The sequence below is a fragment of the Lichenostomus cassidix genome, chromosome 2 (assembly GCF_008360975.1).
Source record: "Lichenostomus cassidix isolate B80296 chromosome 2, HeHo_3.0, whole genome shotgun sequence".
In the NCBI taxonomy this organism is placed as follows: Eukaryota; Metazoa; Chordata; class Aves; order Passeriformes; family Meliphagidae; genus Lichenostomus; species Lichenostomus cassidix.
In genome coordinates, this window is record NC_139482.1 from 69,668,946 (window position 1) to 69,683,754 (window position 14,809).

The 14,809-nt window shown below is 40.1% G+C and overlaps 1 protein-coding gene and 1 long non-coding RNA gene across 2 annotated transcripts in view; one reads left to right on the top strand and one right to left on the bottom strand.

Moving 5' to 3' along the window:
• LOC146441599 (uncharacterized) overlaps positions 1–1,939 on the top strand; it is a 36,648-nt gene extending 34,709 nt beyond the window's left edge. The window contains exon 4 of the long non-coding RNA XR_014849985.1: positions 1,846–1,939. This is a non-coding gene — a long non-coding RNA (uncharacterized LOC146441599). The remainder of the gene's footprint in view (positions 1–1,845) is intronic.
• Positions 1,940–9,738: 7,799 nt separating this feature from the next.
• On the bottom strand, positions 9,739–14,717 carry LOC146441603 (ovalbumin-like). The gene is made up of 7 exons (XM_085052055.1): positions 14,550–14,717; positions 13,856–13,906; positions 13,169–13,297; positions 12,363–12,480; positions 11,565–11,707; positions 11,241–11,396; positions 9,739–10,134 (listed from the first exon to the last, which is right to left on the bottom strand). Exons 1-7 carry the CDS (start codon positions 14,715–14,717, stop codon positions 9,739–9,741), a joined length of 1,161 nt encoding a protein of 386 aa, XP_084908181.1.
• Positions 14,718–14,809: the final 92 nt, after the last annotated feature.

Sequence of the window (14,809 nt, forward strand, 5' to 3'; positions counted from 1 at the left end):
CTTAGATTAGAATTCATTTCTGTTTCCCCACCCAGTCTGGAAGCTGTTTGACCCATGTAGCACATCAGAGATCTATTCCTTCTTTTCAATTCCAGAAATGAATATTCCGTCAAATCCTCTTCTTCTTCTTTCCTGGGCTACTAAAATACCTCCTTCCTTGATTTTCCTTGCAATCATGCTGTCTCTTCTTCTGTAGTCCTTATTGCATTTGTCCCTCCCCACTCTGACACCTAACTGAAACACCCTGTAAAATCCTACTTGGCCCTTTGGTTGCTTTTTTTTTCTCTCTGCACTGTTGATACCTCCACCTTGAAAACCTGGATAAGAATTGGATACCTCCCCAGCACTGACCAGGACTCACTCATAAGGTCTGTTTCCTTAGCATAAACTGCCTTTGGAGGGCTTTCTTCTGACCTGCTGTCTGTGAGCATATGTTTAACATAGACTTATGTTTTAGGTCAGAGGTTGGTGTGAAGAATCCTGTAATGAGGAATGAACCATGGAAATACCTGCAAAATTTGGTGCAGTGCATAGAAGGGTGCAGCTGCAAAGGATCCCTTGACAATAGTGAACCTTCTATATCAATGTAACTTGGGAATTGAAAGCTTTGCTAATGTTGCTTTCCCAGCTGTTAGCAGCCACATTATTTTAATTGGATGGTGTTTTCCTGCCCCTCAGGTGTTTTGAAATGGTAAGTATGCAAAAGGGGCATGTTTCAGGGTAAGTTGTAATTAGATGTATCTGTTAGGTTTTCCAGAGAGCAGCATAGTGTGAGCGAGATACTCACTGCAGAACTAATTGCTCCCATTGCACCTGGGAAAGTTGTAATCTGTTTACATTTGCCTTAAGTGGTTTCAAAGCATAAATGATTTGAGTAATCTTTGCAAACTTTACCGTGTTGTTGAAGAGTGATAGATACCCTGAAAACACTTTGTCCCTTAGAGCAGTTGCTGTTGATTTTCTGGTTATAAAGCGGGGGTGAGCTTAATTTGTTAACTTGTGCTACTGCTTGTTGCCTTGCAAGAAGTGACTGAGGTGTTCTGTTTACACAGAAATGTTGGGTTAGGTTGAGCAAGAGATTTGTGCTATTGCACTAGGTTTTACAGCTACTTTTTAGAATACCTCTTGAATGGCATGGTTGGTAGTTAGGAAATAAAAACAAGAAAACCATACTGAGTAAAATTATACTCATCCCAAAAGACAAAATATGCTTTATCCATGTGATGGGTTGATAATGTTTTCTATTATCCTTTTAATTTAGCATCACCAGAGGACACGACTCATTGGATGGTACTACTGCTGATTCAGTAGCAGTAGTACTCTCACTCCCACTCCTTACAAAGTCAACACAGCAGCACACTAGAAGACTTATATTTGTGTTAATAGTGTCCTTCCTGTGGGAAGTAAACCTGTGGTCTCTTTCACTGCAGTCATTCATGTTTCCATTTGGTTAGGACAAATATTGGCTGGATACCAGTGCCCTGGCCAGATCTCAGCTATATAAAGACATTTTGTTTTCCTCCAGTTTCAGTGTAACTTTGCACACGTCATTTTTAATTTCCCACACAGTGTGTTGCTCTGTTCATTAGTGCCTGAGTTCAGGAGTGGGTGATATGTTTGATGTCTGAACAGAACATTATAAAGTGCTCTATGAAGGTTCTTTAGGGTTTTGAGAGAAAGACTTGCTGTTGCAGAAAAAAGTAGCTTCTGGTCTCACACAGTATTTTTAGGATACAACTTTCCATGGCTGATTTTCATGCTCATTTGTAGCTTATTTTAGCTATCAACTCTGTATAGTTCTTGGAAATCTGATTTAATTCAGAATTAACGTGTTCCATATTTCAGGTAGATCAAAAGAAAAAGTGATGTTTGAAGGAAAGCTCTTCACTTTCCCTGACATCCTCAAGTATTTTTAATAAGTATAAGCACTGTTTATTTACTTGGGAGGGAAGAATTTCTGATTCAGCCAGCAGAGCATTCTATTCAAGTTTTTGGCTCAGCCAGAGCAGGCCAGTAGATTTTAAATGTGAAAGGATTCTAAATGTCCCCATACCTTTAAAAGGGCTTTAGGAGATACAAGAAGCATGCGGAGGAGAAGGGTTTTGAAATCTGAGAATAATTTAATCCCTTTGTAGTTGTGATGTATTAAAAAAAAAAAATTCTCAGTGTGATTTAAAGTTAAAAACTGTAAGGCGGACACAGAAAATGAGAAAAGAGTAAGAGTGATAAGTGCTCTACTCTGCATTTGTGTGGCCTCACCTTGAATACTGTGTGTCAAAATGGTATTGAGCTACTGGAGAGTGTCCAGAGGAGGGCCTTGAGGATGGTGAGGGGTCTGGAGGGGAAGCCTTATGAGGAACAGCTGAGGTCACTTGGTCTGTTCAGCCTGGAGAAAAGGAGACTGACAGGAGACCTCATTGTGGTCTTCAGCATCCTCACAAGGGGAAGCAGAGGGGCAGGCACTGATCTCTTCACCCTCACAACCAGTGACAGAACCCAAGGGAATGGCATAAAGCTGAGTCAGGGGAGGTTAAGGTAGATATCAGGGAAAGATTGTTCTCCCAGAGGATGACTGGGCACTGAAACAGGCTCCCCAGGGAAGTGGTCACAGCACCAAGCCTGTCTGAGTTCAAGGAGCATTTGGACAGCACTCTCAGACACATGGTGTGGTGCTTGGGGTGTCTTGTGCAGGGCTGAGAATTGGACTTCAGTGATCCTGATAGGTCCCTTCTATCTCCGCATATTGTATGATTCTATGACTAGAAACATAACATTTTCTGTGCTTAGGAAGACTCTTTCCTGGGTGATGCCTCTGTCATAGTGTGAGCATGGCATGAGCTTTTCCTAACATTGTCAACGGAACAAAAATCCCTATATGCATCATCTAGACTGATTCTACAGATTTTTGGTTGTGCTGTAAAAGAACTTTGTGTATGATAATAAGTTTGTATCAACCTGAAATCTCAAATCTCGAATAGTTTTTAAGTTTAAGAGAGATTTATTCTTTGAGTATCTTTTTTCCCTTTAAAGCTTTGATGGATAATACACGTGTCTTTGTTTTGAAACAGAGTAGATAGTGATCAGTTGTGCACCTCCTACAAGTAAGTTGGCAAGCCTTCCCTTGCCAATCCTTGCTGACATACTCTAACACTTTGTAAAGCCTTATGAGTTTCCAAAGGGTGTGGTGAGGTTCCTGTATAAATATTATTAAGGCATTTTGTTCCACACCTGCAGAAGCAAAGGTGTGGTAAAATTTGACAGTCCCAGCAGAATTCCTCATACTTTAGTATTACTTCTACATGCTTCAGCTTAGACACTGTAATTTATAAAGGTAGTGTTTGGCCTGAGAAATTTTCCTCTGGTAAGAAGTGCTGCGCTTCTGAGAAAGGACTAATGTCTATATCTGAAAAGAAAAAGTTATCTTTGAATGAATATGCATGCTGTTTCCACATGTGCAAGATGCAGTTTTCCTTTGAATGACTCAGGTGGTGAGCATTTTAAAAGTCAGGTCACAGATGACATAAAAAATACGAAGAGTGGCCTGAATTTCTCAGTCATGATCCGCAATGCTGCATTATGAGTAATGACGTATGTGTGGCTTGTATGCACTTCGGCTGAAACTTGTCATTTTTCCAAAAAGATCTCTCAAAGGGTGGAACTGTGTGTCAGCTGCACGACTACTGAATCAGAAAGCTGATCCCTTCTTCCTCCTCCAGTGCTATAGTGAAGGATATACCAAATTATGGGATGAAGAATGTGAATATCTAGTCAGTGTACCTTCAAAACACATTTCTAAACAAGAGCCCATCCTAAACAGGAGCCTTGTGCTAATGTGCCAGAGCAGGATATAGTGGAAAGACTCTCTTTTAAGACAGAGTCTTTCCTCTATATCCTGCTCTGTTTTTCATGCAGTTTGATTGAAAAGATTCTTGCTTGGTGTAATGACCAGCAGTTTCCCAAGGCAGTCAGTATTTTCAGGAGTTTCAGGAGGAGATTTTTTCCAATACTAATTTAAGGAGGTGTACAGGAAATCTTAGATGTTCACTGATCTGCTTGGCACTTGCTGCCCCTTCATAACTTCATGCTTTTTAGGCTAACCTTGGAACTGATATGAACTACCTGGTTAAGTACACACACAATAGCAGTAATGCTTTGTCCTGGAAGAGGGTAACCCTGAAAATGAGGGCTTGGAATGGAATTTCCCCTTTAGACTGACAAGGATCTCGGCTGAGCTGTAGTGTCGTAAGTATCACTTGAACATGCCTCATCAATGCCTTTGCCATTGCATCTTTCCATCTCTCGCATTCCCTGTCTGTTGCATAAAGGATCTCAGTCTCTTGAGTCCTGACATCCTTTTGTGTGGTTCAAGTTAGCAAGCTTTTCACAACCAAGGAGGAATTAATGATCTGATAACACAACAAGTTATACAAGATGATCTCATGCTCATTTCTGCTCTCAGGTAAAATAAGATGGAAAGTTTTCATTTTGTTCTCAAACTTTTGTGAGAATTTCAAAAGTGTGAACTTCCAGGATACTGTTGCACTGAGGACCTTCTTTTAAACTATCCTGATGATCATCTGCTCTTTACCAAAGCATTTCCAAGCTCTTTTGATTCAGCTGTAAAGAGATATTAATGGCTCCATTATTTTTTTGGACTGATATCTGTGGTCCTTTTAGCTCTTTGAAAGCCAAAAGAAGAATGTTGTGTTGGTTAAAACTAGTGCAGTAGTCCCTTTCAGCTGTTTTAGACTTTTCTTTCTTCTTGGTCTCTCTCCTTTCCTTTTCCAGACTTTTGGCTTTATCTTCTTTAATAGCCTTTATCTTTCTTAATGTCCCTTGCTTCTGTGGTTGCTAATTCCTTGTCTGGGAACATAGGCAGACCAACACATAGGTCAAGACTGATTTGAATTCAATGGAAGAGAGACAACATCAGGCTAAGGAAAGTTACCAGAGGACATGTAAGGAAAGGCAGAGCAATTGCTCTGTGGCTGGAGGAACAGGCTCTCCCCCCACCTCCTGCAGATGCAGCTAAGATGCAGCTTGGACTGTGTAGCTGACACAGCATAATTTCATAGCAGATGGTCCCTCCAGGCAGTAGGAGGGGTAAATTATCCTCCCACTTTCTTCCTCTCCCTGACATTTCTCCTCTTAGAATCAAGTCTTGACCCCTTCCCTCGCTGCCCACAGAAGTAGAGATTGCTGAAGGGCAAAGAGGAAAAAGGAGGGCATGGTAAGGGTGGGGATAGTCAGCGCCTTGGGGAAAGATAGTTAATGAACCTCATCCAAGGGAAATGAGGCAGAATGAAAAAGAAAAAAGGGAAGAGGAAAGAGGAACTTCTACACACAGTCCTGTGAAGTTCAATGATTCCTCCTCTGCCCCCTTTGATCTTTAATTCCCTTTCTTAGAAAAACCTATCTGGCACCTCACTGTACTTCCACTCCATATTGGCTTCTTATCAGAGCCACTAAACTGGAATTTCACCTGTGTGACTAAGAAGTCAGCCTTCCACTGTAAGGATTTGCTCACCTCCAGGAACCTGTTCCTGCTCTCTGAAGGTGCCACTAATAGAAATTCATTGTTTGCCTTCTGTGGGACGCTATTGCTAGCATTTAGAAAAAGTAGGAAAGTGATGAATGAATTAAAGAAATAGGAGCACAAAATGAGTTTGGAATATTTTTTTTCCTAAGAGTAGAATGCAATTGAGAGAGTTTGTTCCTGTCACAAGACAGTTGGACCTATATGGTGTTAAACTCTTTTTCTTGTGATGTTCAATACTGTAACAGTGAGGAAAGAGTCCAGGTGCAAATGATATCCAGTGTAATAAATCCCATATAATAAAATGTAGATAAGGTATAAATTGTGCTTCTAGGCTAAAAGTGCATAGCATGAAGCTATCTATTATCTCAGTTTTGTTTCTAGGCATCATTAACCATCCTCGGAATTTGCTGCTCACAGGGTGACAAAATGCTTCTTGGGATTTTCAGAGGTATTCTTTATTGTCTCCAAGAGGGATAAAAGTGAGGGAAAACAGTGAGAACTTTGTGGACTGGGCATGGGAGAATCAAAATGAAGGAACTGGTGGGGCTCATTCTCACATGTGGCCAACTCTCATTTGGTGAGAGAAAGCTAAGATGGCTAGATAGTCTACACTACTTCTGCATTAGTAATACTCAGATTTATGTTTAAAATGTAATTGTTCACAACACTGTGGGTTCTCCAGACTTAAAGATATGCAACATTTGACTGGGAAGGGCCCTGATATGTTTTTGAAGTTGAGAGATGACTGTCAGCTGCCCATTTCAACACAAGTGACTCTCTAACTCTATGAACTGCAGGAGACTAATTTTTGCAAGTAACCGACTTTGTTCAACCAAGCAATATTACTTGCATTTTTATGTATTATAAGAGTCAGTACTGGGATAAACAGTGATGCCTTGGGGTCAAATTCTGTCATCTCTATGGAATTAACCTTCCCATTGCAAGACCGCAAGAAAGCAAGTGTGGTCTTGTATTGGCACGACTCACCAATCCTTCGAATTAATTTTGTCTCTTTGCAGGCTTAAAATTACAAATATATATGGGGTGTGGTGGTAGAGCAGTAAAAGCCTCTAATGACAGATCCTGAAGGTGTGAGTATGAGCCTTCTTCCATACTTCTGCTGAAAAGTACTTTACTCGCTTTCTGTGAGTAAACAAAGAGCTTAATCCACCTGTAGTTAATGACATAGCAGAGAGCTGAAGCCTCTAGGACATGGTGCTAACTATTTTGCTTCTTTAAGAATGGAGAGAAGAAGATGTAGCCTCATCTGTTGGCACAAAGGAAAGGACTTATTCTATGTGACTCACAATTTGGGGCTAGCTCCAGTCTTGTTCCTTTAGGGGCCTGTATTTTAGGTGCCTGGTATTACAGAAGCTGCAGTACCTCAGGTGTGGAAGGCTGTTGAAATTTTTAGCATTCAGACAAATATTTCTCTGCCTGGCATCTGACATCTCCAGTGTCCATTTCTTAATGGATTTGCCAAATTCCAAAATGGTTTCTGAAAACAGGACTGGGAATATGTAGGGTTTTTTTTTTTTTCTTTTAAGGAAGCGACTACTGCGGACATGAATATGACTACTCATTGCTGTGCTGGGCAGCTGAAGTCAACAGAAATCAGGAGGTAGCACTGAAAATAATCTGTCCATGTACAGGAGCAGATGTACTACTTTGTGTCTTCTGTTTGTGAAGAAGTATGTTTCAATTGATAAAAACTAAACCAGCCTGGAAATAAGGCAGTTTTAGAATAAATCTGCTGAAAATTAAGTATTCTTAGGAATCCAGGTGCCCTATTTCCGTGACCAGATCGACAAAAACTCTACGACAATAGCAAGCACATTGTTTGCTCTCTTGCAATAAATTTTCCCATTTGTTATCTCTTTATCAGCAATCAACTAAGATAAAGAAAAGTGAAGGAATACATTTGAACTATTTACATGCCAGGGAAGGTGGTGTCATGTTATTTTCATTCTTTTGCAAGATCATGTTTGCTACTAGCAGGTCATGTCCCCTAAGTACTGCCAAAGTATGTGTTATTTTGGAGGATGGAGCAGGGGAAGCCGAAACAAGTAGAACAAGCAAAATACTGTGTGGTGGAACTGAAAAAAGCATTCCATCACAGTCCACCCACCACTGGTCTATGCTGTACTGGAATCAGGAAAGCATAGGCTTCTTGCATGAACTGCACCCACCAATATCTATCACTTTCCTGGTACTTCTCTATGACAGTTCCTTACAGTTCTATTTCCTTTCTTCCTTCAGTGACAGAGACATGAATAATTAATTCCAGAGAAAAACTATAACTTGCCATAGACAGCCCATCTCCTAGCATGATTAATCTATTTAGCTTCTAAATAAGAGCCTATAAAGCTTTGTCAACACACCACAAAGATAAGTAAAAAACTCCTTCCCATTTCCCATTCCCCTGTGTTCTCTGAGGCAGTGCTGTGTCTCAGTGGCATGTTTATTCTGCACATATCCTGCTGCCTTCCAGATTGCTTATCAACTCCTGTTTCAGAGAAACTGGATGAATCATGTTTTGTGCGGGAAGTCTTGTATCTGACTAGTCTGAGTTACATGCATGGGGGAGAATGGGTCATGCTGGGCCCTTCTTGGCAGAAAATTGGTCTCAATATTGCATCTTAACCCAGATTTAAGACAGACTCTCATTTCTCACCTCTCTGAAATCAATGAACCAACTCAGGTAGAAGAATAATAGGAACACAGAATATCTCAAGATGGAAGGGACCCAAAAGGATCATTGAGTCCAACTCCCTGCTCCTTGCAGGACTATCTATAAATAAACCATATGACTAAGAGCATTGTCCAGATACTCCTTGAACTCTGATAGGCATGGCACCATGGCCACTTCCCTGGGAAAACCTGTTCCAATGACCAGCCCTCTGCATGAAGATACTTTTCCTAATGTCCATTCTAACATTCCCTTGATGAAGCTTCATTCCATTTCCTCATGCCCTTGCTGGTCACCAGAGAGAGGAGATCACACCTCCCCCTCCACTGCCCCTGCTGAGGAAGCTGTAGACTGCAGTGAGGTCAACCCTCAATGTTCTCTTCTCCAAGCTGAACAAGCCAAGTGACCTCAATCACTCCTTGTAAGTCTTGCCCTTGAGAACTTTCATCATCTTGGTCACCCTCCTCTGGACACACTCCAGTAGTGTGATGTCCTTCTTGTATTGTGGTGCCAAAACTGCACACAGGACTCAAGGTGAGGCCACCCCAGAGCAGACTGGGACAAAACCCCCTTGCCCAGCTGGTGATGCTGTGCCTGATGCCCCCCAGGACACTGTTGTCCCTTCTGGCTGCCAGGGCACTGTTGACTCATACTCAACTTTCCATCCACCCAAAGCCCCAAATTTGTATACATAAGCAGGATTACCCTGCCCCAGGTGCACTTCAAATACTCCAAATGAAAGGTATTTGCTTAAACATGTTTTTATTATGATTAAAGGAGTAAAAGAGTACATCCACAAGACCCACTATATATAGGGACACATCGAGAAAATTTGAATAGCAACCTGCCATGTTTGGTCGTGATGATTGAGCTGAAAAGATTTAAGGAGAAATATAAATTACAAGATTCCTATAATGCATCTTTAGAAAGTGAGGAAGAGCCATGCAGTATCAGGAGCAGAAAGAAAAATCAATTGCTTTATCAGAGTAGAGATGGTTGGTGGTAGTTTAGAGTTTAATCTGGGAACTTTTGAGTGACTAATTCAGAGGAGTCACCACAAAATTTGTCCACGGAGAGACCTGGCTTAGTTAGAAGACTGTCTTTTATTCCCATAAAACTTCTGCTGATAAAGGGCCTTGTGTTTTTTCAGTGTGATGATTTGGCCCTATTATTGTTAACTTGCACCAGGAACATCTCTCTGTTAATGCTCATGCTTTCATTGGTTGGATTTTTATTCCCTTAATTTCATCCATGAGAAAATAATAATAATACTCTGTGGAAAGGAAAGGCAAAGGGCTCTGTTTTCTCAGCATAATTTCTCTGCCTTCATTTTATTTTTTCTTTTTGTTATTTTTTTCCCTGTTTCTTTTTTTTCTTTTTTTTTTAAATAAAGCCTTCTGGTTTTAGAAAGTATGGGTGAAAGAGAAAGTTTGTGTTTCTTTTTACCCTTGATACTGCAGCACTTTGGGTCTTGGTGTGAGGGAGAGTAATTCTTTTAGCTTTCCTCTCTTTAAGGGGAAAAGCATCTGCCAAAGAACAAAATGCTGTCACTTGGGTTGTGCTTGATCAAGAAGAGGAAGGGGCGGTCAGCCCTAATCTCTTCAGAGACACTTGAGTCATCCACAGCAGCTGCTGATGAGCCTGCCACTTTACTGCCTGCTTCATAGATTTCCACAAATGCCTCATGGAAGGCTCCAGACACCTTCAGGCTCTCTGCTGAAGAGATGCCAGAGAGATTGGCTGATGAGCTGAATAGGTCAGTGATACCCAAGGATTTTAAGACAGATGTGAGGTTATATTTTTCCTCAATCTTCATGCGGGGGAGATAAACTTTAATTTTCTTCTCTTCCATCTTACTAGAACTTGTCCACTCCTTGAGATTTTCAGAGGTGATTGCGGTCTCAAGCTGCAAGGAAGCAAACAAATTAGATCTCTGGGATGAGGTCACAGCTTCTGTTTTAGCAATGCAGTACCATTTGTGGTTTTTTCTCTCAAACTGACTGTTCTTGTCATGGTGTATTTTCTACATATATATGGATCAATGTGTCTACAAGAGGAAAGCAAATCATGACTCTCTCTTCTCTGTCCTGCTTCCTATTTCTTTAATAGGCTCATTGACAAGTAATAGTCTTAATTAGATGGCTACTCAGCAAATTTCACCAAAGGTCTTGCCTATTTATCTTCTTTTCTTTAGAAATATATTCCAAAAGTCATTCTGTGCTTATGAGTTGTAAGCTCTATCCACATTTAGGACCTCCAAGTAAGGAAGTGTTAATGGTAACCAATTGCTAATACCTGAACTATTTAGAGGCATTTGAACACAGCTCAATTTCTTCAATAATAAATGAGCTGTCAGTTATTACAGAAGAATTTAGCTCTGTTCAAATGTCTGTTTATTTTTATGATTTAGGTTCTTTGAGTTAGTGTGCAATCATTTCAATGGACTCTGATTTATTACATAACTTTTCCTATTCAAACTGCATTCCTGCTAATGGCAATATCCTGTATTCTGTTCACGTCAACAATAATATGTCATGTACATTTTGCTTTTTGAAATTGCTTTACCCATTCCAGTACCCCTCATATTCAATGTTTAGATAGCCTAATTTTTGAAGGTATGAAGGAAGCATGTTGAAGGCTGTCAAACCTATCAATAGTCAAAACTCAAGCTAACATGAACTTCCCAGGAAGCTCCTCAGTATGCAGAAATTGAGATATAAAAGCTTTGGAGCTCAAGCTGTTGGAGTAACCGCTGCTTATCTGAGGAGAATCTGTTCTGCAGTGACAAAAATTTAACCCTCTAAAGCAGTTGTTAGCAATCCATCCTTAGCACAAACTTTTGTAGGACTGCTGAGACAGCTGTGGGCCACTATGCAACAATCCCATGTGGCCAATATTTAGATCTGTGCTGGTGACAGATCTGCTTTAAGATAACTTTATTGTGAAAAGTTTTTTAGCACCTTAATTTCATGATGTTTATGGTTTTCTGAAACCCAACTGCCAGGGCCATACCTGCTCCAGGCCAGAGATTTCATCAGGCAACAGCACCCACAGGCTCAGCCACCCACTGGCATATGGAATCTCCAGGATCCTGCATTTCTCAGAAGGGATCTTTGCAACTTTAAATGTACCGATCTGAGACATCATCTGCACAGGTTTGCTTTCTTGCTGCAAAACCAAAGAAAGTGATATAATTTTCACAAAGATCAGTCCTAGAGTGTAGAAATGTCTACTTATGGTTAAAACTGATAATTGCTCTTTTTCAGGAAGATTGCACAATTTTACTCCCTTCATTAATTCTAGAAGGCACCTTTAAAGTGGTGTTTGCCCACATACCTCAGTAATTCTGAAAGGAACTGACTGGGTGTCTTCTTCCTTAAATGCTTTCTCCCACCATCCTTTGAAGTAAATGGCACTGACAAGGACCATGTCAGTTTGTGGACTCACAGAGCTTGGTTGAAGGATATTTTTAATCACCCCTTTAAGAATGCACAGGAAAAGAGAACATATATAACACACCTGTGTATAACACATCTTACTTGGCAATTACAACACCAAATGCAGGGTAAAGAATTTGTGGGAAGGAGAGTGTAGGGCAGGGACATTGCTTTGGTTTTGTAGCTGTTATCTTGTAGGTTGATTTGCTCACTGCTGTTGGCAATGGTTGTTGTTTCCCTCTCTATAAAGATTACAGAAATATAAGATCTAGACATTTACTTGTTACAAAATGAGTATATTTTGTGACAACAGGAACCTTTGGAACCTTATATCTTATATCTTTGGAACCTTAAACCAAACATTTAATACTTTTTGCTTCAGACAAAAGTTGAAACATTGCTGTCAAAGAATTTGTCAATCTGTACAAGGCATATTTTAGTGTTGTTCCTTTTATCAGGACTGGAAGTATTGCGTATCCACAAAGTCTCTACAGATAGACAGAGTCCTCTAGCAGGGGTGTGTCCAAGGGAAAAAATTCATTAGATGATAACTCTATATCTGGAAGCTGATCTATTATCCAGGAGAAGGAGCAGAGGGAGAGGTTTTGGTTTTTCATCACCTGACTTAAGTCTTCTCATATGTTCAAACAGGTGACAGAAGGGAAAATACCTGTGCTGATATTTGGCTTCCTCTTACCGTTTGTCTGACTTTCAACCCAGGAATTTATGAGTTCTCTGGCTTTTTCTGCAGCTGTTTGAAAGTTGATAGGTTCCAAACCTCCTTTATACAGTTCCTTCACACATTGTATGTATTCCTGCAAAGGAAGAATATGCCATTCTCAGATCAAAATGGCAAAGCATTTTGCAAATGTAAAAGGCAAGAATGAAGTTAACAGATCTGAGCAGATGGCTTATTAAGGATAATCAGTAAACCATGGCCTAGTTCATATGCATCTCAAGATTTGACATGCATTGTTTCAAGCAAGTGCATATGCCCACATTTTAAACAATATTTTCCAGAACTGAGTTTGATACAAAACCAACGTTTATTTCAGTTAAGTATGGGGTTATTTTTTCACTTTGCCCACTTTTAAAATTTTAACTTTGCAATGGTATTTTCCTTTGATTTCAAATTAAATGTTCCTTTCAATGGAAAACCTTGCAATATTTTTGAGAACCTGAAGTTATTTTTCAGGTTTGTTTTGCAAGTTGAGAAAAGAGTTGGAGTTACCTCTTGCCAAGAAAAACTACCTTTATTAATTATACCTTGACTTGATTGGATATTTATTGTACTTTGCACAAACATCTTTTTGGCTAGTCACATTTTTTCTCAAGACTTTCAAGGGTTAGGGCTGGGACAGAGAGAATCTTTCCATATGGAAAAAAATTTCTTTGGCAGAACCTAGACTTTTGACAGGGAAAATTTCTTTGGCAGAACCTAGACTTTTTGCATTACAGAAAGTTACAGCTTTGACATCCAGATCAAATCTTAGAGCAACTCACCGGCAGGATTGGGTATTTCTCTTCAGCATAAACTCTACTGGCAATGCTGATGGAATAATTGTCACTTGGTTTGGTGATTTGGGTGAAGATGTCCTTAAGTGAAGAGTGGATGCTTGCAGATGTGCCACACTGATTGATGTGAATACAAATAAAAAGATAGATGATGTTATCCTGGTTTTAATAATGAGTAGGTATTACATACTATATGAAATAGTATGTAATAGTAGGAGTAGAATAGTTCAGATGCTTCTGCTTAAAAAACTGTTCATCCTATGCTGATGTAGTAATTTTGTAATATATACAATTAGGTGCTGGTTTTCTACTGTAATTTCTTTATTGGGGGGGGCTTTTAATTACCTGCTACAGTAATCTAGCTCCAGCAGATCAGCTCCCAACCAGTCCTGTTTAATCAGTAGCACTCAGCTACTTTGCCTAACCAGACAAATATCTATAAATTCCCCCTATTTGCCCAATATTATGTTGATGGATTTAATTTTATGCTTGCTCTGAATCCTTTGTTACCTGCCTTCTCTGTGCATTCTTATGAATATGTTCCCCCAAATGCTGGCTGAGGAGCATTAGCAGCACACTGGAGAAGGGTTGGAACTGCTAAGAGACTGCTTTATCTGATAGCTTTTGCTTCCAGGAGAAACTGACATAGAGAAGGAGATGAAATTATTTCTGTACCTGAGATTCAGCACTCTCTCCAAATCCTGGGATTTTATCGAAGTGGATAGCCTGTAATTAAGAATAACAGTAGCTGAAATAACAGGTACGACAAGGAAAAGGTTATGCAACTGAGATTGACACATAATGTTTGAAGCAAACCCATTAAGTAACTGGGAAGCTGGATGACTCAAAAAGTGCAGTCTCTGTGTACCATCTCTGAATAGCCATGCCTACTGTTGCCAGCTTAGATGATCTTTTTTTCTACTGAACATCTAGGATTCAGCTCCAGTGTGGGCTACCAATAATACCAACTTTCTTACAGGTAAGAAACCAGCCACTCTCTATGAAGATAGTGAGAGCTGTAGGAAACACATAAAAAAAATCCCACTTTGCAGTCTGGGGATATATTTTGGCTCTTTTCCTTAGGATTTTGGCTCTTTTCCTTAGGATTTTGTCTCCTTTCCCTATTCCAAACAAAGAACCACTAGAATGTGTTTTTGTCTGAGAATTCTACTGCTAACAATGATCAAATTTAAATCCAGTCTCAAGATTTCAGGCTGATGCATTTGTTTAACACTATGGGAGTTTTAGGTGGCCACAGCTTTTGATAACTCTGGATCCACATTTTTTAGCCTCTGAGGGACATTATCGTATCAAGGGCTGTGGATCTGTTGAGCAGCCGGAGGGTTTAAATCCTTAAATGTAGTCTCACCTTTTCTATCTGAGCCTTGGTGTTATCTTTTGCACCTATGTAGACCATGGAGAGGGTTGAAATGATGAGCAGAGGGGAGTAGCAGACATTCTCCTGGACATGCTGGCTTCTCAGCTCCCTGAATATGTCACAGCAAACTTCCGTGCTCACTGGACCAATGGAGCCCATTGTGCAAGAGTATTGCCTAGAGCAAAGAGCAGAAGTACAATAACAGTGTAATGATGGGAATACCATACACACAAAGCACATGCACTTTAATA